Below are 20,810 nucleotides of genomic sequence, written 5' to 3'. Positions count from 1 at the left end.
TCAAGTTGTCGATCAATTGCCCCTCGTATACTGCCACTTGCAAATCTCCTGGTTAGCCCAGTTGGCAGGGCAACCAACCCAGAAAAGCGATGGCACCGGGTTCGAACTCCGGTCCAGTACAAACGCTTCGTCAACTACGAGGCTTTTCTCTCCGAGCAATTCATTTAGATTTCTTTGCTTTAAACTACAAATGAGTCATGCCAATATTTCCCTTAACAAGCATGGCAATTCCTGTTGGATGTATTGTCCTACAGCCGTGAAATTACTGCTTAGTGCCACTTCTGGACACGCGAAGGTTGTGAAAAATGGCGTCGTGCAGTCATGCCTCAATTCAGCCTTCTTCAAGCTATGTTACGATCACATGGGCGTCAACTCTGATTTCCAAACCATCCGGTAGACTGCGGTAACCCATCATTTACATTTGTTAACAGCAAATTACTGAAACTGATGAAAAACGGCGAGCCGTCTGCGAACCAACGCTATAATAATAATAAAAATTGGCCGCGTATCTGCGTGCTTCGCTGCAAATGTCGTGTAAAGACGATAGAAGAGGCGCTGTGTGAGATATGGACGCCATCTGGCAATACGTCGGGAAACATGAGTGCTGTGTTGCGTGCTGATAGTCCCGGCGCAGCAGCAGGCGAAGACCGGCGGTGACCAACGCGACCGGCGGGGACGCCAGCCAGCCCGAAAACGCGTTTTGGCGCGAAGCGCTGAAGCAGAGAAACGTCCGCACTCAACGAGTACTCTCCACACACTCTTTTATTTACACGTCGCCTGGGTAAAACAGGAACGCCAGAGCGGCGCCCACAACCGGCGGCCTGAAGGCCGCCCACAACGCTGCTTTTTCATTTTTTAAATATTTTTTTTCACCTTCTTGGCCTTCTCAAAACTAAAGTTTTTCAACACCAACCCATGGCATTCGTACAGTGCAATACAGAAACGAAACCGAAACACAACAATGAGCTCGTGCGAAGGGCACAGGACAGGCAGCGCCTGTCCTGTACCTTCTTTTACTTCGTCGTCGTCTAGTGAGCGCTGTTTCAACAAAGATGAACGCATACCAACTCGCTCAAGCTTCCATTCTTATGCATTTTCAGCGCAGCTTAAGAAACTAGGGTCCTTAAAATTACGTATGTATGCATTTTCTATTAAAGGAACACGCCACCTAATACTTACCTAGTGATGTTGCACCTCAGATATGCATGATATTTAATTTTTGATCGGCAACGTTCACAAGTATGAACAGCCGTACCAGTTCAAGACGGCTGGCCCTTGGGCAAGTGGTTCAACTTTGGCCGAGTGGCTGAATCGAGGGACGTGCCGACAAACAGAAAGACAGAAAGACAGACCAAAATTTCTGCGTTTAAGTTCCCCAAGAAAGACTATCGTCTTTAATAATATTTGGGGTTTAACGTCCCAAAACCACGATATGATTATGAGGGACGCCGTTGTGGAGGGCTCCTGAAATTTCAACCACCTGGGGTTCTTTAACGTGCACCTAAATCTAAGCACACGGGCCTCAAACATTTCCGCCTTCATCGAAAATGCAGCCGCCGCGGCCTGGATTCGATCCCGCGACCTTCGGGTCAGCAGTCGAGCGCCATAACCACTAGAGCACCATAGGGGGCATGCGATCCAACACGCGTCGGGTGAGAATAGAAAAGATCATTGTTTATTCCAAACTTTCATGGAATGTCGCAGCGGTTCAGGAATGGTGGCGAAAGTTTTGAAGCACAGGTGGTATTTTCATGTGCTTGCAAGCTGGGACATAATTTTAGGCGTCTTTCGCGAGAAGACGAGCAGAAGCACACACACCACATTCACCACATTGAACCACAGGTTCGATTCTGTACCTGCGAGGTCATAGGGATGTCTATATTTCTTTCACCTTCTGCTAACGTCTGCGGCGGTTTAAGTAGGTGATGACTTAATGGAAGATTGAAAGAGCACGTGGAAATGTGAAAACAGGTGATGAATACTCCAACTTAGTCTAACACTGGGAAACGTGTCTCATCAAAGTGTTCCAAGACACTCCGAATTTGTCGTAACATAAAGAGAGACGTGAGATTACAGATGCATTTCACATAGCATTATTTGATAAATGCGCTAGCAGGCCCTCGTGTTTTCTACAAAATCCGAAACTTGACTTGCATACGATTGCCTTGCATAGGTATAATGGCTTGAGCGATTGTGATTTCATTGATGTGATGGAGGGCGTTATCGATATGCACACCTGCCAGTTGCGCACATCGCAGCGTGCGCCGTGGGACGTTACATAATGTTATTCATATTTTTTTTCTTTGTGTTAAACGCAGATGCGCTTCCAGCGAAATGTCTTCTTTCATGTCCCCTACGTCGGTGCGTCGGTTTAACCATTTCACTATGGTTCTTTTTGGTGGGATAATTGTGTTCTCGGATATCTTGCTGTTTATAAGCGCAGAAAAAGGCACAAGGTTCCTAAAATGACGATTTTACACGAATTCGCTCAGGTCTTCACTAACATGCATTCATACTATAATATATACCTTATGCTAAGGAGCAGGAAACAGTCGAAAAAAATGTAAATGTACAAAGATGTTTGAAAGCAAGGTCACCAGAATTACAGACAAAAGATAAACTTTATTGAATTTTATTTGTTGGTATTTAATATGCTTAAAAGATGCTTTGCAATAGCGTTTAGTTCTGCTACGTTGATAAGCATACAACATGTTTAAGATTCTGAATACTTCACAATGCAGTTGGTGTGAATCAAATTAAATTAGTTGCATTACTTTAATTAGTTTACTCAAATTAAATTAGTTGTTTAGAAAAATAATCAAATTAAATTAGTTGTTTAGAAAAATAACACTCAATGAATGCGGCTTCTGAAGTAGCAGGGCTTCAAGATTCGGTTCCTCAGTTCTAAAACTCTCGGCACAATGCAGGAATCGGCCGTCAGATATCTTGCCCGACAATTGTATAAATTATGTTCGCGTCAGTTTTCTTAAACAAATTAAGACCCAAAAAGTCAAGCGCTGCTCTTGTCTTCCTGTTTAATTCCTCGCTCCCTCTATCTTTAAGGCTATTGATTACGCAGAGTATGCAATGATATGGCTGTACGACAGCGTGCAAGGAAACCCAATAGGAGCCTGCCACCCCACCCTGATATTTACTTGACTTTCTTTCTTGCGCATAACACTCGTAGATGGTAAAAGAAAGCAGGCACTTTCAAAGAAATGTTTTCAAAACGAGCTGCCGGTCATGGGCTCTTCCAAGGTCCGAGAATTTGCGCAACCACATTGACCGTGTTTGTGCATAACATGTCAATGCCAGCTCCTGAAACGTTGACGTTCCTTTTTGTCAATACTCGGGAAAGCGGGGGCGGGGGGGGAGCAACTATCGAGTACATTGTGAATCAAGCTGTTGCGCAATATGCCGTTACGGCTCCACAAAATACTTTCCTTGCTGCTCAGAAAACAATTAGTACCAGCACGGTGCAGACCTGTCTGAAAGCAGTGCACCTTCCACAGCTTTTCTGTATACCTCCTAAGAAAGAAATTCACCCTTCTGACAAGGCAGCGGCAAGCGTATCCTGTAGCCTTTTCAATCGACATGACAAAATAGACAACATTGTGTATGAAGAAAGCAGAATTTCCATTCGTCCTGTCTCTGCTTGGAACAATGGCTCGTCAATCTAGAAAGAGACCCGGTCCACTCTGCTGTCCATGCGCCGAGAGCTATCTATATCCTCCCTGCCTGCCGCCATCATGGCTGCCTGTTTGGACGCAAACAGCTGCGATGATCTCGGAGCGTAGCCTTGTTGGCCTCAGCAAAGCGGACAAAAACTGAGGCATCATGGATTGGACGGCAAGATATGTCCTGGCGTTATCAGGTAACGCAGGGCGCCACTTCCCATTAGCCTGGTGTTTCAGAATGCTTTTTTAGTTATTGTCTTACCTTTTACTGATGCTGTCTTCACTACTCGAATTTTAAAGACTGTTTGTTTTCTCAGACGTTGCCATTGAAGTTTCTGTCTCGCTTTTATTTTTCTTCATTGCCTGGTTTGGTTTTGCTCATTTGACTATCAAAGCTAGTTCCTCAAAGCTCTTGCTATCCAAGCCCACTCCAAAGACACATCCGCCATACAGCCGACCAGTTGCAAAGGTGTCAAGTTGTATGCAGTGATATTGATTAACGGACGTTATTGATTATTCAACACTTCGAAAAATGAGAGGGACAACGCCGTGCTATCTTATTTCACTTTTATTTACTGCAACCAAACAATCATAAGTTGAGGATCGGCTATCTATAGAACGTGTATTTTGAACAAAATGAAAAAGAGGAATCATTGGTCAGATTTGAACCAGAGTGTTCTACCCATACTCTACAACTAGAGAGCGCAGAAACCGGAAACCACTTACTATCTGGCTGAAAAGGTATTAGAGGCTCACTATAAACGTGTTATCACAGGTTACAAATCTCTTCTTCATGGAAATCGAGCACGAAATGGGCTCTACGGTAGTACGGAGCACTTTGCCTCGATTTTATGCCATTCAGTTATTGCTGACATTGACGGAATTTGTATTCGGACGAGAACCTCCCCATCTCGTCTCACCTCGCTGCGCTCCTGCACCGGAATGTTACAAAGTTCACCACTCCCGAATGCTGACATAGTGCACTGTTTCAGTCCCTTCTTTAGGCATAAACTTACTGCACTCGCAGATAAGTTCGCTTTGGCCTTTAAATGAACCTTGAGCACTGCGTGTGTAGGTATTTCCTGGCTTGTGTGGCCAGAGGCGCTCGTGCGCTGTTTGATCTATCATATGGCAGTGGAATCATTAGTCGCAGTAAAGTATTTCGTCCTGTAGTGTCATTCGAATTTTTTATTTCTTTTCGTCAACTCCGAAAACGAGGAATTTTCTTATCGGAAGAAGCGCGATGGTAGCTTTCCGTTATCCTACTGATCTGGGCCCGTATTCACACAAACGTCTTACGCTAGAACTCTTTCTAAACGAAAGTTTTAGCCAATTCTAGTGCTGGACATATCATTAGTGAAGCCTGTTGGCCAATAGCAAAAGTCACTTACGAACTTAAGGCCTTGTGAATTCGGCACCAGGAATTGAAGATTAATGGCAACGCAGTGCTTCTTTCCTGCTGCCAAATATCATCCTGTTTTATCGTGCTTGCCCATATCCGTAGCTTTAAACGACACTTACGATCAGACAGGCACAATTCGTATAATTACTCTTCCACAATATGAAGAACACCCTCTTTCTCACGAGGAAATGATCGGTAAACAAAAATTGGCGGACGCTTAAGCTTCCCCTTTAAGAGTTGAACGCGATAGCGATATCCGGCCCCGTCCTCATCGTTCTCTGTTTCGCTTGCCATTATGTTCAGTCGCCCGGCCACACACACACACACACACACACACACACACACACACACACACACACACACACACACACACACACACACACACACACACACACACGCGCACACACACACACACACACACACACACACACACACACACACACACACACACGCGCGCACACACACACACACACACACACACACACACACACACACACACACACACACACACACACACACACACACACTAGAAATACCTATAGTAAAGGTAAAGGTTTCCGCCCTCTTCAACAGCCCTTTTATGACAACAGTGTACCCACTACGTGTGTGCAAGAGAATGCGCGCACTAATGTGCATGCCCTTTGTAATGGGTGGCGTGCTTTAAACCAGCAGCAATTACGCGAGCGATACTTTTTCGAAGTTGCGATGCACCCACTACGTATTCGTAAGGGAATACGCGCAGTAATGTGTGTGCCTTTTGTAATGGATGGTATCCGCGAACTAAAATAAAAGCAGAGCCCAAAAGAAGACAGGACAAGAGAGGCGAGAAGACGGGACGGGCAATGAACCAACACGCCCAGCAAAGCACTTAGGTAATCCGTGACGTCGTAGACTTTGGCGGTGCCTGCTATGGCGTCGTTAATTATCTATAGTGAAAAAGTTACAGAAGTAATTGATCGGTGCGAGCTATTAATCTGAATGCGAATAGCACAACAGCCCCTGGATGACACTTTGGAAAACGCGCCAAACGCCTGGGCGCCCTTGCACGCACGTGGGGCATTCCCAAGGGTGCTCTATTCCGCCTGATGAGGCATGCGCTGGCGGCGTAGTGGTTATGACATCGAACCTCGGTGCCAAGGACTCAGGGCTACATTCCCGTTGCACCATTGTTCTCGTTTCTATTTATGCCTGTTTATCGTAGATATGCGCTGCGCTGACATCACTGTGACGCAACCGCGTGTTTTTGTGGGAGTGCTGGTGCGGGTCACGTCGCAGAGAGAGCGGTATTGTCTACCTATGCGTCGCCTGCCGTGCTAGATAACAAAATGATATTCACGGCTAAAATGACTGCTTTGCGTTGTATAGAAACCCAAGACCTAGCATGACAAATTTAGGGAGCTTTTCTAACCAACCTCATTTTCGATAGAAGCGAAAATGCTTGAGTCTCGTGTACATTGATTTAGATGTACATTAAAGAACCCTAGGTGGTCGAAATTTCCGGAGCCCTCCACTACGGCGTCCCTCATAATCATATTGTGGTTTTCGGACGTAAAACCCCAGACATTATCATTATTACTAAACAACCTTACCAGAATTTTTAACAAAGAATACTTGGCTTTATGATGTCGGCCTGGCTCTCTCCACTCCAGCTGCATCAACGTGTAATACAATGGGAACATGGACCTTCATTTAGTCTTCTAGTAATAAGCCTATATTCACGAAGGTCTCAACGACATTGTACAAACAACATTGTAAATGAAATCCCTTCTTTAACTATTCTCAATTTTCATGACGAAGGTACGTGTGCGAAAAAACAAAGAAAATGTAGCTATGTCAAATATATCGCAGTTGCTGTCCACAAATATGATACATGGCAGGAATTATGATTACTATACCTGAATGTTACACTAATGTTGCGAGGATTTTCCATCGGCTGCACAACAAAGAAGGAGCTCTATTAGTGTTGCCTGCACGAACATCTATTAACGCTGCACCCAATACTTAACTCACTTATTATTTGAACAGGGTAATTACAATTATTACTATACGTCAGATTCTAGTTTTGTAATCTATTTTTTTTCTGCTTCGGAACAAAAGAAAGCTTATGTGTCTAGAGTGTGTGTCAATACCTCTAATACATCACTTCTACCTTGAATGATATATATTTTTGTTCAGGGTATTCGTTTAAATTAGCAGTTTACTGAATCTCGGGATATTATACAACTTAGGCTCAAAAATCGCCAGACTCTAACGTTCGAAGAAATGCACAAAATCTAGGCGCGATACCGGATCTTCTAGGATTTGATGGAAGTGTCAGCTGGATCGCTTCCTACCGTACACTTTCCTACAGTTTCAATTAAACGCACTATTAACAGCTCAAGCTGCGGCAAACGTGATATATGTCAGACGCTTTAGGAGCACGTCAATAATATCTTCCTCGTAAAATTTAAAATGACAAGTGGTTACATAAACTCTGACACAATTCAAATGCGTCCTTCAATAGCACAATGTCATTACTATATTCACATAAAAGACGACACATCGACACATGTATTTTCTATTTGGCATCACTAAGCAGCTTTCCAAGCCAACGTGCGGCACCTACGAAAGTGGCATCACACTTCCGCGTAAAAAACGTGCCACTAATGGGTGCTTAAAATATAGTATCACTGCAAACACCACGACACAACCACAAACCACGTTGTAAAATTAAGCCAATATTTCTTACATCTCGACTAAAATGTTGTCTTCAAATAGTTCTCAACCTTTCTGTTCCATCAGTCGGATAAAAAGCTTCAATTTTATGTTGCTGCTTACATGCTGCGTGCCCCACTTGTCAGTGCTAACTTCTGTAAGCTTCAAAGTTTTCACGAGCTTGTGCTTTGTGCCTCCTTGCCTTATTATATGCCAGTGTCCCCACCTTTTAGTCATACTATATATCTATGCTCGTATTTTATCGCTCATGGTTTTCATAATATGCCTGCTGTTGAAATGCGTTTCCTTTTAGGAGCTTGCGCCTTGTCCATCGCGCCGTATCCGCTAGTTCTCATTTCGCCTGCTAGAGGCATACTCCGCTGCACACTTGGCGCGTGCTTTCGGCGCCGAAGAACAACAAGCACTGCGCGGGTTAATAATGACAGGCACTCACAGTCTCCATCTGGCACCCGGCGAAGGTCAAACGCCAATCTCGCTGCTCTTTGACGAATTCGCCGAAGAACTGTCCTTCCCACAAATCTCCTTGGACGTACCTCTTCAAAATTACCGGGCCTCGACCAACATCATTCACCAAGGCGAGCAGCGAGATCCGCCGGACCGATTGCCGTGGAGTGGTACCGGAGCACGTGCTCTACATGGCGATGAAAGTAATGAGGCACAACGTTTCCGAGAAGGCCATGACGTTCACAACGAACGCCGCCACCACAGCATTCATGCGGCGGCAGTTCGAAACGGGTGGACGCGAGTTCCTCGACGACGTACTGAACAGAAACCTGGCGTTCATGCGGGGCGTACCCATTGCGGTTCAGTACTGGCAAGACCGTCGAAAAGAACTTTTCGCTATGATTCCCCAGTTGGGTAAGCCCCACGCGTTCTTGACGCTTTCTGTCGCGGAACAGCACTGGGACTGACTTCTCGAAAAGTTGGAACGGCTGTGACGATAGAGGAATTTGTACGGAGGATTCACGGGTTACCCTATCATCTCCGAACAAGCTCCTCAAACATCATTCACTTCGTGGATATGGCGTGACTTTTTTATTGCGTTATCAATATATAGACACTCTCGGCAGATTTTTGCCGTCACCATCGCCGTCATGACCCGGATATATATGTATGTATAAATATATAAAAAATACACAAAGAAAAATAAAGCAGAAGAAAACATTCTGAAGAACCTTACCAGTGATTCGAACCATCGACCCTTCGCTCCCCAATGTTACTAACAGCGCAAAAAAGGACGAAGGACCAGGAAGAAACACAGACAAGCGCTGACTTACAACTGAAGTTTATTTCCGAAACGAGACAGAATATAAGGAAACGGCACGTGGACAAAAAAGATTGCAAAGCACTTATTTGCAAAAAAACCAAAACAGCGTTATCAGCCCACATCACTTGCGGTGGTCATGCGCACGGGACATGTACCGAACTTCTTTTTCCACCAAGGCAATGGACGGGACACTCACGCACTTATCGCCAAGTTTCGCGATTTCTGCAGCCACTACAGAAATCGCGAAACTTGGCGATAAGTGCGTGAGTGTCCCGTCCATTGCCTTGGTGGAAAAAGAAGTTCGGTACATGTCCCGTGCGCATGACCACCGCAAGAAACGCAGGGGGTCACTCCACGCGGCGCAGTTTAAAAGAAAAAGAAATATCTAAGAGCATCTGATTCTCCACTGTTGACACTTGCAGCGCGTTGCTCAAGCACCAAGACGTAACAACTGTAACAGGCGCTGCAAGTATCGAGCTTTTCCTCGTTCTTAGTGTGACATTCCAATTTCTTGCTATCGCATTCATTGCTTCGCCCTTGCGGCGTATCTGTGACTTTTGCTTTCGAGTTTTATTCGCCTACGTATATTCTTTCGTGCTACAGTGTTATAAACATAATAATATATTGAGTTTTTGGTGCCAAAACAACTAAATCATTATGAGGCACGCCGTAGTAGAGGGCTCGGGAAATTTTCACCATTTGGCAGGCTAGCAACATAACCGATGTTCCACCGTGGCGGACTTTGTTATAAACATACTTCTTGCGTTAATTTTACCTAGTGAGGGCAACGCGTGCAGATTCTCCGCGGAGTTTCCATTTATTCTGTGTATCTCATTACATAAAGAGCGAGAAGAGTCGATAAACTGTGCCTTATGTTGCGCCACATTTGAAGACCTTCTCGTAACCACCCGTTTACTGTACTTTATTTCAGCGCTGATCTTCCTACCACTGCTCGAAGCCTACTGCCCCCGTCTGGCGCCTGACGTCATAGTAAGTTTGTGCTTGACATTTTGCCCACAGGCATTTCAGCTGAAGGCCCCTTAACGTAAACCTACGTACATAAACGAGCAAAATAAAATAGGTAGTTGGATGAAAAGCATGCGAACAGTTCCAATCGTGTCTGCCACCATCGGCACTATTCTTGGTATTAGCTTCGAGAGGCGTTGGTGCAAAATGTAGTTTGATGACATCTAGAGCAGCACTGCGCTAACCGCCAATAACGCAGGTTCATCGATAAACAATGAATGTCGCCACCTGTTCCAGCATAATGGCACATGGGGAGTTTTTTTTTTTTTTTACGCACAATTATTTTTCTTGCCACCCTTTTTTGCACAAATATCTTTTCATGCAATATTATGCTCTCAAATATTCATTAGCCACAGGATCCTTAAAGGAACTGTAGTTTAGAGATTATTATTCGATTGTTACCTCGTCCCACGATTTCACGACACTCTGAGTAGCTACGATAATGCAGTCGGCTGGCACATTAGCCTGAATGGCTGCTGTGACTAAAAAAATGGGGCAGCTACGCACCAGTGGTGCGAAGACTGAAGAAACCACGGAGCTGGTGGCCTTCCTCTCCTCCTCACCCTCACATTCCTTTCCCACCGCCTTGCTATACTATACATGAATACACTATGATTTGCCCTCTCCCCTCCTCCTTTGTCTCACTTTCCTTCTCCTTCCCCTTGCCATAATATAGTTACTATACATATATATGCTATGCTTTACCGTTTCTCCTCCTCCTTTTACTCCTCCTCACCGGCACATTACTTCTCACACTCATTTCCCTTTCCCACCCTTTTGCTACGCTACACTATGCATGGCACACACTTCTCTTTCCCACTCTTTCCTATGTTATACTGTACCTGGTTATGCTGTGGTTTACCCTCTCACCTCCTTCTTTCCCTCCCCCGCAACCTATCATCAGTCCTCCTCCACCTCAGTTCCATTTTCCATGCCCTTGCAATACTTTACTATGTGCGGCTATGCTATGCTGGGAGCTGCTTGGCACATACCCACTTACTGTGGCGCATACCCGCCCAGTTTTGCGCGAACCACACCGGAATTTCGCCAAGCTTAAACAGCTCGCCTATTAAAGTTGATAATCAATTCTTCCATCTTCCACCGAGGTACGTCGGGAAGGTATCAAAGATAGCAATAATTTTGTCGGTATTTCTAGCTAGCAAGAAGTGTTTGAAGCTGTTTCAGAAATTTTGTGCTTCTGTGGAGTACTCGCCCGCTAGCGTAGATACCTTTTGAGCGAGGTGATTGTCACAAACTTATTCCCTATTGCTATACCAATTATAATGACATTGCAGGGAAATTTTAGCCTTCCCCGTTGCCCTCGCTGTGATGTGAAGCAATGTGTAACTGCGAAGAGGTCCAATAGCATCCTGACGGCTGTTTACTGTGGGTGCAAGGCCAGGCGTGCCTGTACGACGATCATAACCGCACCATGTGCTTCCGCTTCTACATTTCATTACGAAAGAGATTTATTTCCATAAATACGACGTTCTAGTGGACATATGTATGCTGATAAAAGATAGCGACATTATGTGTCATTTACACCAGCCCTTCAATATTTGATGGAAAGTTCCTTCGCCATTCCCAGGCTGCTGCCCTTAAACCACCATGGACATAAGAATCATATACAGTCAAGAAGGATACAAAAAAAATTACACCATTTCCCGCTAAAGGGGACAATGAGGCGATGCGAAGCCGGAGCACTTGCACGATCGCGTTCCGTTGGCGTTCGTTGGGCATGCTACCGACCTCGCGTCGTGGAACGCGAAGAGGAACGCTACACGCGTCTTGTCTTCCCTCTAGCCTGGCCATTAATTTTCAGAAGTTATTAACTGGGCCGAAAAGGTCGTGGCGAGCTACTTGCCACCACCGTTCGAACCACCGGCAAGCTAAATTCAACGACCTCGCTGTGCCGTCAATAAAGTTGTTTCTCTCTCTCACAGGGCGAGCGGGGAAGGCGGTCGACAGGCACGCGAGAAGGGGGCAGCGTAGGAGAGAAGAGAGAGGGGGAGGGGATGCACATGGGCTGGCGCTCATCGCGGCGTTGCGCAGGAGAGAATTTCGGCATGTCTAGCCCGCGTTTCAGAGGAAGAGTGGAGAGGGGGAGGGGAAGTGGAGAGTGTGGGTGAGAGGGGAAAGAGGAGAGAGAAAGTGGCGAAGGAAAGTGGAGAGGGTGATGGGAGAGGGTGAGTGGAGAGGGGGAAGGGGAGAGGTGGATCAGGGACGGAAAGTGGAGAGGGGAAATGGGAGAGGGAATGTGGAGAGGAGGAGTGGAGATGGAATGTGGATAGGGGGAGTGGCGAGGAGGTGTGTGGAGAGGGTATGCGCATGCGCAGTAAGGGTGGTCACGCCGCACACCACCACCACCGGTTTGAACTCCGCTATATGATGCTTCGCGTCTAAAAATGCTGGAGTGAAAGTTATGCCTCAAAAGTGAAGCCAAGAATCCGCCATCTTACCAGTGGCAAGATACAACGTTAGCGGGTAGCAAAGAAAAACTGCGTTTTCATCACACACCCTATAAGTTTAGTATGCGTAATCTTTTGGGACAGATAGTGCTAGCCGTGTGCCTTTGTACTACAAGTTTTCTTAAGATGCCTCAACATCTAGGCGAATTTTATTGGAGATCAGCTCATCAATACTCTTCTCGATAGGCTACTTTCGTCGTGAACAACAGTCTCTTATTTTATCATTCGCCTGGCATTTACATTAACAGAGCAAAGCCACTTTACCTCTAGGCGGGGGTCACCTGAAAAGAGCGTGTTTCCGACACAAACCAGGGGAAAACCGTGGCTTCGCCTTTGCCGGATATGCGTTGCGAGAGTTTCCACCTCAGCATTTTTTTAAATCTTCCTTGTATACAATGCATAAGTTTACGCACATCTTCTTCTACTTTATTTCATTTGAAACAAAAGAAGATTTGGCCACTAGGGCCTACTATGTCACAGTATAGTTATGGCATGATAGACGCAACACCAATCTTCCTAACAAGAACACAAAAAGTAAGAATGAAACTATAAACGTCAGTAGCAATATCTCGTCTCATTTGCGTGTCTATATGAAGGCGAGCGGCTGTACGTGTCACATGGGCTCATCTGCACGACTGTAGAATTGAAAAGTGGCTCTTGCCTTCTAATTCCCACTAAACTATTATGTTACTTGTGCCTGAATTCAGTTTCGGAAGTGCAATGGATTGACTGAACGGCACGAACAATAATCGAATATGTGAATAGTTGTTATCTGCATTGACAGTGGGCATTGATTTGTGTGCCCATCTCTTTAGGTGATCCTGCTGAAATTGGGAAAATCCTTGTACATGTTCGGTGTCATTTCTCAGAGAGTACACTAACTTAAAAAATTGCGTCAGCCAACAGAGACAAAAAAACTACAAAAATTCGGAATGTGCAGGTTTCTCTTTTGTTTTCAGAGTGGGAAGATTATTCCGTGCCGCTATTTATGCATCAGGATCAACTTCTTCGAGTTGCCCTCAATCATCCTTTCAACAGAGCGGGATGGAGTCCTTTGTTCGGTAAGGAAGCGAAAATGTTAATTTTAAGCCTAAATATTCTCTTGTCGCTTTTTATCATGCGTATTTCGCGTTTCCATGCTGTTATAGAGCAATCAAATCAAAGACACCATGCCTTCTCTCCATTGCTACCTGGGCAGCCGTTAAACTGTATGAATGGCTTATGCTACAAGCTATCACGTTTTTTAATGAATTACTCTCCCTGAACGGGGGTGCTCATTGTAGAAATGCGTTCAATGATTATTTCAATACTGATGCCTTAAGGTAGATGCCGTTTTTTGTTTTTGCTCCAGGCCGAAGTGTTTCAGAGTATGCGGTGCACTCCGACAATCTTTCTCATAAACCAAGAGACTCACGTCACACTCAAATAACGCCACTACAACTTCACAATCGTAGCAGTGATTGCTGCCACGTGAAATTTGCACATTTCTCGCACCTGTTTGAGATTACAGGCACTGCAACATTAGCTGCAGTCACGCCGCATCCAAGCGCGCGAGACTACTTACCCATTCCCTAAATTTCTATACATAATTTACGACGCTGATCTACCGCAGCGTTTGTGCTCAGTACATACGAAAGTGACGTTGGACTACACAGAACATCTAACGCTTCCCCAAGATATCCAACCAGTTTTTCAATTGTTAAGATTTTTTACGGGAGGGCTATGACTCTAAATTTGAAAGATGACGACAAAAACCCGACTAGTTTGTTACACGGTTATCAACATATCTAGCTAGGAAGAGCATACGCTTCAGTAAGTACTACTTTCGAGACTACCAAACCATGTAGCCGTCGTCAAAGTATCACAGTGCAAAGACACAGCAGGGGGCACAAGGAAAACAGCGCACGTGCGGCACATTTTTTTTACCTAATAATTTACTGATTTCTACAAGTTCGATTATTCGAAAGCAAGGAAGAATTTCATGGCAGAATACAAGATGATTGGGTCACTTACCAAGACACAGCGATCAAACTATAAACACAGGCAATAAAAAAGTCACCATTCAGTTACGTTCTAGAGTTGAGTTCCGCTGTATGCTGTTGCAACTGCTCTCTTGCGGGCGTTGCAATAACATGGCGCTTCTTTTACGCCGTCGATCAAAGATAACTTATAAAGCGGCTTTTTGTATGCACGCGTCGTAATATTGAAACACCAACGCATTACTCAGTAAACGAGCGATAAGCATACAGAAATCTTTTCCACAACAAATTTTGACTGCATAAGCATCGTGTGGCTTCTGGCTTAGTGAAGTTAAGAGAATAGCCTATCCTTACCTTAATTTCGAGAGTTGACCTAATTATCTGTTCCCGCTAATGAACTTCGCGGTCACGCTATCTGAGAGAATGAGAAAAATAAGCTACACTCGGGCAAATTGAACGCTGACTTAGCGTCATACTTCAAGCGAACTAATACACAAAAGTCGCAGTTTATCTGAAGTAAGCCAACAGATACGAGCATTTCTAGGTCTATGCTGTTGCATTCTGAAACAGCTAAAATGGGAAAGGGGACAAAGTTTCTGTCACGGTTATAGCATTCACCTTTTTTTTCACTATTCCTTTCCTTCAGACTTTTCCATGACGGAAAATTATTCAACTGAACCAAAAATAGCAAAAATAAAATGGGTCAATATTGCGTCCATTCATGTAGGTTTCTGTTTTACATTCATGCACAACGGGTGCTGCAAACTTTGCGAGCTTCAATTCTCTACTGCAACGTGATGTTAAAATTATGATACAAAACTGCGGAAAGATTGTCAAGATTGTTACTCTTTCTTTTTTACAACCAGTACAATGCAAATAATGGCCGTTTTCAGCAATAAAGCCGCAAAATTTCTATTGCTACCGCCACCTTCTGTGCCTCGACAATATTGACCAACCATATATGACAGTGCTGTCGTTGCTCTCATTTAATCGCACCGTTGAATCTAATGACGTCCGCACGGGAAGCACTAGACTGTCATACAGAAGAACGTTTCGACTTTATGGTGGCACTTTTTTTTTTGCTGCCATGCCTGAATTCGCAACCACGATCACTCGGGGACGCACAAGCTAAAATTAGTCGCGGCCAAGTCCGGAACATATCAGGTAGCACCTAAAGGAAGCGATGGCATCATGAAGTGGCGGCCTTGGCACATCACTGTTTGGCACAGAAACCTAAGACTGATGTTTCTCGATGGACATCCGATGAGCATGTCGGAATCTAAGCACTCTGCCGTTCACACTTCTACATATACCGCAAAGGAATAGCTAAAGCACCAAGCTGAACTCATTGCTTACAATATGCATATCTGGACTTGCCAAGGTATAGATACAGCAGGCACGCAACATGATTATCCTGCTCTTTCCAGACACTCCTCCTACGCAGGCGCGGAGTCTGCAAAAACGGCGGCTGCATCCCTTTCGATGCCGAAGAATACAAGGGGGCTTTCGGCAAAGCATTCTCAGCCATCGACAAGATCGCCTCAGGAGTTTTCAAGAAGATAGCTCCCACACCGGGTGAACCTTCCGGACCGATCGTGGACACACGTTTGTACACCGGAGGCTCGAACACCGCGACTGGTCCAGTAGTTTCGGTTGGCATCACCACGCCTAGTCCATCGGCAGCAGGGCCCATGGCGGGTCCCCCGCCTACCGCTACTGGCCTGCCGTTCCTGCCCAAGGCCAAGACCGAGCCCACGAGCAAATCCTCCGAAGCTGGCAAAACTCCTTCGATTTATCCAAATCTGAGGCCCAGCGCGGAAACGGCTGGCATCGGTGCCGTCTCTTTAGGTGGAAGTACGCCAGTAACCGCAGCATTTACGAGACCAGGAGGCAAAAGCGCAAGCCAGGCTTCACCGACACCGACAGCACCGCCATCCCCAGGGGCTTCGCCGGGATTAGGGTCAAACAACGCGCCGGGATCACCAAGTTTTCCCATCGGTGCAAGCCCATCAGGGCCATCCAGTGTTCCATTAAGTCCGAGTTCATCCACAGCGAAAAGCGCAGAGGGGAGCGCGGGAGCAGCGACAGGAGGAGTGTCTGGACCAGGAGGTGAAGCATCGCGAGGGCCAAGCGCGAATTCAGAACCTACTTCGCTGGCCAGCATGTACGGTTTATCGTCTTAAGAGGACTGAAGACGTACCAACTTCTTCAAGTACGCTACCAAAGCGAGTAACTTGCGGGAAAGATGCAGCTTCCTCTGCTACCAGTAGTACCAGAAAGTAGAAACTCCGAATACGGCTGCCGGCTTCTGTTGCTATGTCGTCTCGATGCAGTTTTCCCAATAGAGCGTTACTCTTGCGTCTATATATACCTAAGGCTTCTCCCAATAAAAATAATAAAATCGCGACAGCTTGTCGTGGTGAAAGCTACAAACCAAACAAGTCTTCATTCCTGAGAATACTTACTACTTTAAGAAAAGTTTATAAGTAGCAACAACTCGACATGATGGTCCCAGCAACACCTCTTAGACTTCGATGCATGGCGAAGACGCATTTACAATATTGCTACAAGACCGCGGATACCATAAAGCCATTGAAACGGCTTTTAGGAAATGCGCCGCGCCAAACGGAGTCCTTCTTAAAGTCGCTTGTAGTGTTCTTTGGAACATAGGTAATGTTAACTGGTTCCAGCGAACATGAAACGGCCCCTCGAAATTAAGTCGCACGAGGATACAGTAGTGCATTCGTGGGTCTTTTGTTCGTCCATGTCAAGTTTTCCGCGACCATGCAACACGCAAGATTTCGAATTAGCCCACAAGCAATGTCACCTAACGCTGCCATTTGAAAGAACGCATTTCCGATATCTCATATATCGATCATGTGTGAAGGGGACTTGGCGTCCGCGTTCGAAAAAGATGTCGATATTGATCTCCACAATGACTGAAATCTGCACGCCGATCCTAAAATATACAGATTTTGTTCTACGGTTATGCTTCATCACATGGTGACCGCACGGGGTGCCTCACAAAAAAATGCTTGATACAAGACCTGTCTCTTTGGCTTACCTGAACAAACCGTTATTAATCGCAATAGGCAAGTAACTAATGCGAGCACCATTTAGCAAAGTCACAAACATTGTATTCAGTGTGAAGCCGCGGGCCACATGCCGGCCGCATGTGGCCCACGGGCCGCGTATTTGAGACCCCTGGCTTATAAGGACACTAAGTGAAATATTAAAGTTTATGAGAACTGCAAATAAGATCATGAAAACTAGTTTTGAAGAGTGTGTTATCTCTGATTTGACTACCCAAACTTGTTTAACAAAATAAGAAATGACAAGAAACTTTCGTTGAGTAACTTCGAGCCCCCTAGATGTCAGCGTGACGTCACGGACTGTGGGATCTCTCTCACACGATCATGGAACATCGGACACAATACACACCATCGTACAAACGAACACATGGGCACTTATTCGCACCTTGTACTCAACAGCGAGCCCGCCAGCCGAATCACACAAACTACTAAGCAACATGACAAATAGCACAATAGCCAGCCAACATACCGGAGACAAACACAAAAAAAAACATGGCTGATTCCTCTGTCATAGGAATCGGTGTAACACGGAAGCGAAACGTGTCTTCACAGACGTAGTTGAGCGTTTGCTGTGCATTCTTTCGCCCCAAGCGCGAATAAATGAATGCTACAGCAACAAATTCTAATGTCACGCGAAGAACGGCAAGCAGCTCTAAACATGCAACACGCTGCACAAGCAGAAAGGACGCACAGAACGTACACAGGATGAGCGCGAACTGTCCCAGTTGTAACTTATTTCTGTGAGAGCAGCGCGCTCCTTTCGCGAAAGCGGCCGCTGCAGTGAGCGAGGTGACCTTCGTGCTCTCAACGCAAATTTGTGGTGAGAGCACAAGATGTACAAACCACCGCCATCACGAGATAAGCGCGCGTGCGAGCGACCACGCCCTGTAGAGGCGCGCGCTCATCCGCGTGGGGCGACGACCTTTCAAGCGTGCTCTTCGAGCCCTTCGCGCCATCTCACTAGTGATAACGAAAACACGCTGATGTACCACCGATCTCTGTGTACCGCCACCGGCAAAAGGTGTACATAAATAGCTCGCCGTTAGCACGGGAAAGAACGTGCCGCCTGTGGCCGAATCGTTTCGCGCCGCGCTCTGCGAATCGTAAGTTTGACTCCCGATGATGGTACTTCTTCTTCTAGTTTTTTCTTTATTGTATATGGACAGTCTCGGCTGATTTTTGCCGTCGCCGTATATATATATATATATATATATATATATATATATATATATATATATATATATATATATATATATATATATATATATACATACATATATATATATATATATATGGCCCACCAGCCGAAACGTTAATAAAACTACATAAAACTACGACTCCTTCTTTTCACCCACCTATATATATATATATATATATATATATATATAAGTGGTCATTTCCTGGATGTCACTGTATCGGTTAGTGGCACCAGCATCTCCACCTCCCTATACGAAAAACCAACTGACCGCCAACAATATCTGCATTTCCACAGTAGTCACCCCCGCCACTGCAAAACAGATGTCCCCTACTCTCAAGCCCACAGATACAGAAGAATTTGCTCTGAAATTACACAATTTGACACCCACGCACAGGAACTGAGAACAGCATTCTTGCGTCAAAAGTACCCCGAAAAAATTATGGACAGTGCAATTGAGCGCACTCGCTCCCTGGACCGAGGGGTCACAATGGAAGAAAGGGACGGAAATAAAGATAGAATGTCAGGGGCAAATTTAGTTCTCACGTACTCCGCCGCAGCCCCTCGGGTAAACTCTATATTAAGCCGCCACTTCAACATACTTCAACAGAGTGGTCGGTACTTCATACTTCAACATACTTCAACGGAGGTTTTACAGTCCCTGTTTACTTGTCAAACATTGGCCTAGTAGGAAAGCTTTAATGATTGCATGAATATTTCATACAGCAAAGGCTTCACTTACCTGACACACTCGTTGTAAATATCTCTATCAGGTTCACTTGCGCATTTCATTTTTTTATATTCTTTCTTTTTATTATTATTTCCTTCCCTCTCTTCTTTAGTCTGTCAATCCCGTTCCCCATCCCTACACAGAGTAGCATGCCAGCGGTATACTGACGCAGGCAAAAATCTGTTTTTCCAATAAAGAGTCTCTCTCTCTCTCATGGTTGATCCCTCCGTCATAGGAATCGGAATAACACGAAAATAAAACGTGCCCTTATAGAAGTAACCGAATCTTTACTGCACATTGATATAAGAGAGTTTGCACAATGTATATTGATGTCTGGCAGCTATAGCACCGTTTAACGTGGATGCACACACTTTGATGCTTGGTGGTACATCTCCATGCCGACGACTAACGTCCATGTTCAATGATTAAACAAACCCTTGTGGTAGCTGTAGTAGTTAGCGGTGAAAGCGTAATCAGAGAACGAGTTGTGATAGCCAGAAGAGCGTCGCATATTGGACGCAGAACTTGGTCGTCATCCTGCGGCATGTTAAAATGCGATTGAACACCACGGCCGCACTAGAGGGAAACGCAAAGCGCGTCGTGCCACCCCGGTAGCCCGGCCGCAATTTTGCTCGGGACGAGCGCGTAGGCGGGAAACGCGGTGTTACAGCCAGGTGAGGCAGGCGCGCATCGCAGAGCTATTTTTGGTTTGATTAGCGTGATGCTATGAGCGAGGCCGACGCTTTTACGACGCTTGCGTTATGGTCACCACCTCGCGGTGTGTTAAGGCATTGACAAAATTACTTCTATTGAAAACGCGCCGAATGGGACGAACGTGTAAAGGCCCGAACACACGTACGCGTTGCAGCGCGTCAACGCGTGAATTTTTGACGCGGCGTCGCGCCCTCTCCCTATGGGGAGAGAGGGCGCGTGGCTACGCGAAGCCGCGCGCCCTCCCTCTCCACAGGGAGAGGACGCGACGCCGCGTCAAAAAGTCACGCGTTGACGCGCTGCAACGCGTACGTGTGTTCGGGCCTTAACGCGTTGCAGGTACTAATCGCGAAAGCCACAGTAATGATGAATTACTTTACTTTGCCGCTCCCAGAGGGCAACACCACCCCGCCGACAGGGAGAGTGATAGATATAAAATGCGCGTTTGTAAAGCCTGTAGAGTCTGTGACCGTGGCGCAGTGGATAGCGCGCCCGGCATCTGTTGTTGCGGACCGAGCGGTCGTGGGTTCGATGCCCGTTGGTGGAAC

General features: G+C 45.7%; 1 protein-coding gene across 3 annotated transcripts in view; it reads left to right on the top strand.

The window, feature by feature from the left end:
* Window positions 1-20,810, top strand: part of LOC119390822 (nascent polypeptide-associated complex subunit alpha, muscle-specific form) — a 43,188-nt gene that overhangs the window by 6,785 nt on the left and 15,593 nt on the right. The window contains exons 1-4 of one of the 3 annotated variants that reach the window (XM_037658529.2): window positions 3,724-3,874; window positions 9,993-10,051; window positions 13,515-13,616; window positions 15,962-16,966. In XM_037658529.2, coding sequence (XP_037514457.1) covers window positions 3,838-3,874; window positions 9,993-10,051; window positions 13,515-13,616; window positions 15,962-16,717 — 954 coding nt within the window. In that variant the 5' untranslated portion in view covers window positions 3,724-3,837 and the 3' untranslated portion in view covers window positions 16,718-16,966. Of the gene's footprint in view, window positions 1-3,723; window positions 3,875-9,992; window positions 10,052-13,514; window positions 13,617-15,961; window positions 16,967-20,810 lie in introns of those variants that run through there. The other 2 variants (XM_037658526.2, XM_037658527.2) reach the window with 2 other exon arrangements.

This window comes from Rhipicephalus sanguineus, chromosome 4 (genome assembly GCF_013339695.2).
Source record: "Rhipicephalus sanguineus isolate Rsan-2018 chromosome 4, BIME_Rsan_1.4, whole genome shotgun sequence".
NCBI classification, from domain to species: domain Eukaryota; kingdom Metazoa; phylum Arthropoda; class Arachnida; order Ixodida; family Ixodidae; genus Rhipicephalus; species Rhipicephalus sanguineus.
This window is presented reverse-complemented; position numbering and strand designations above follow the sequence as displayed.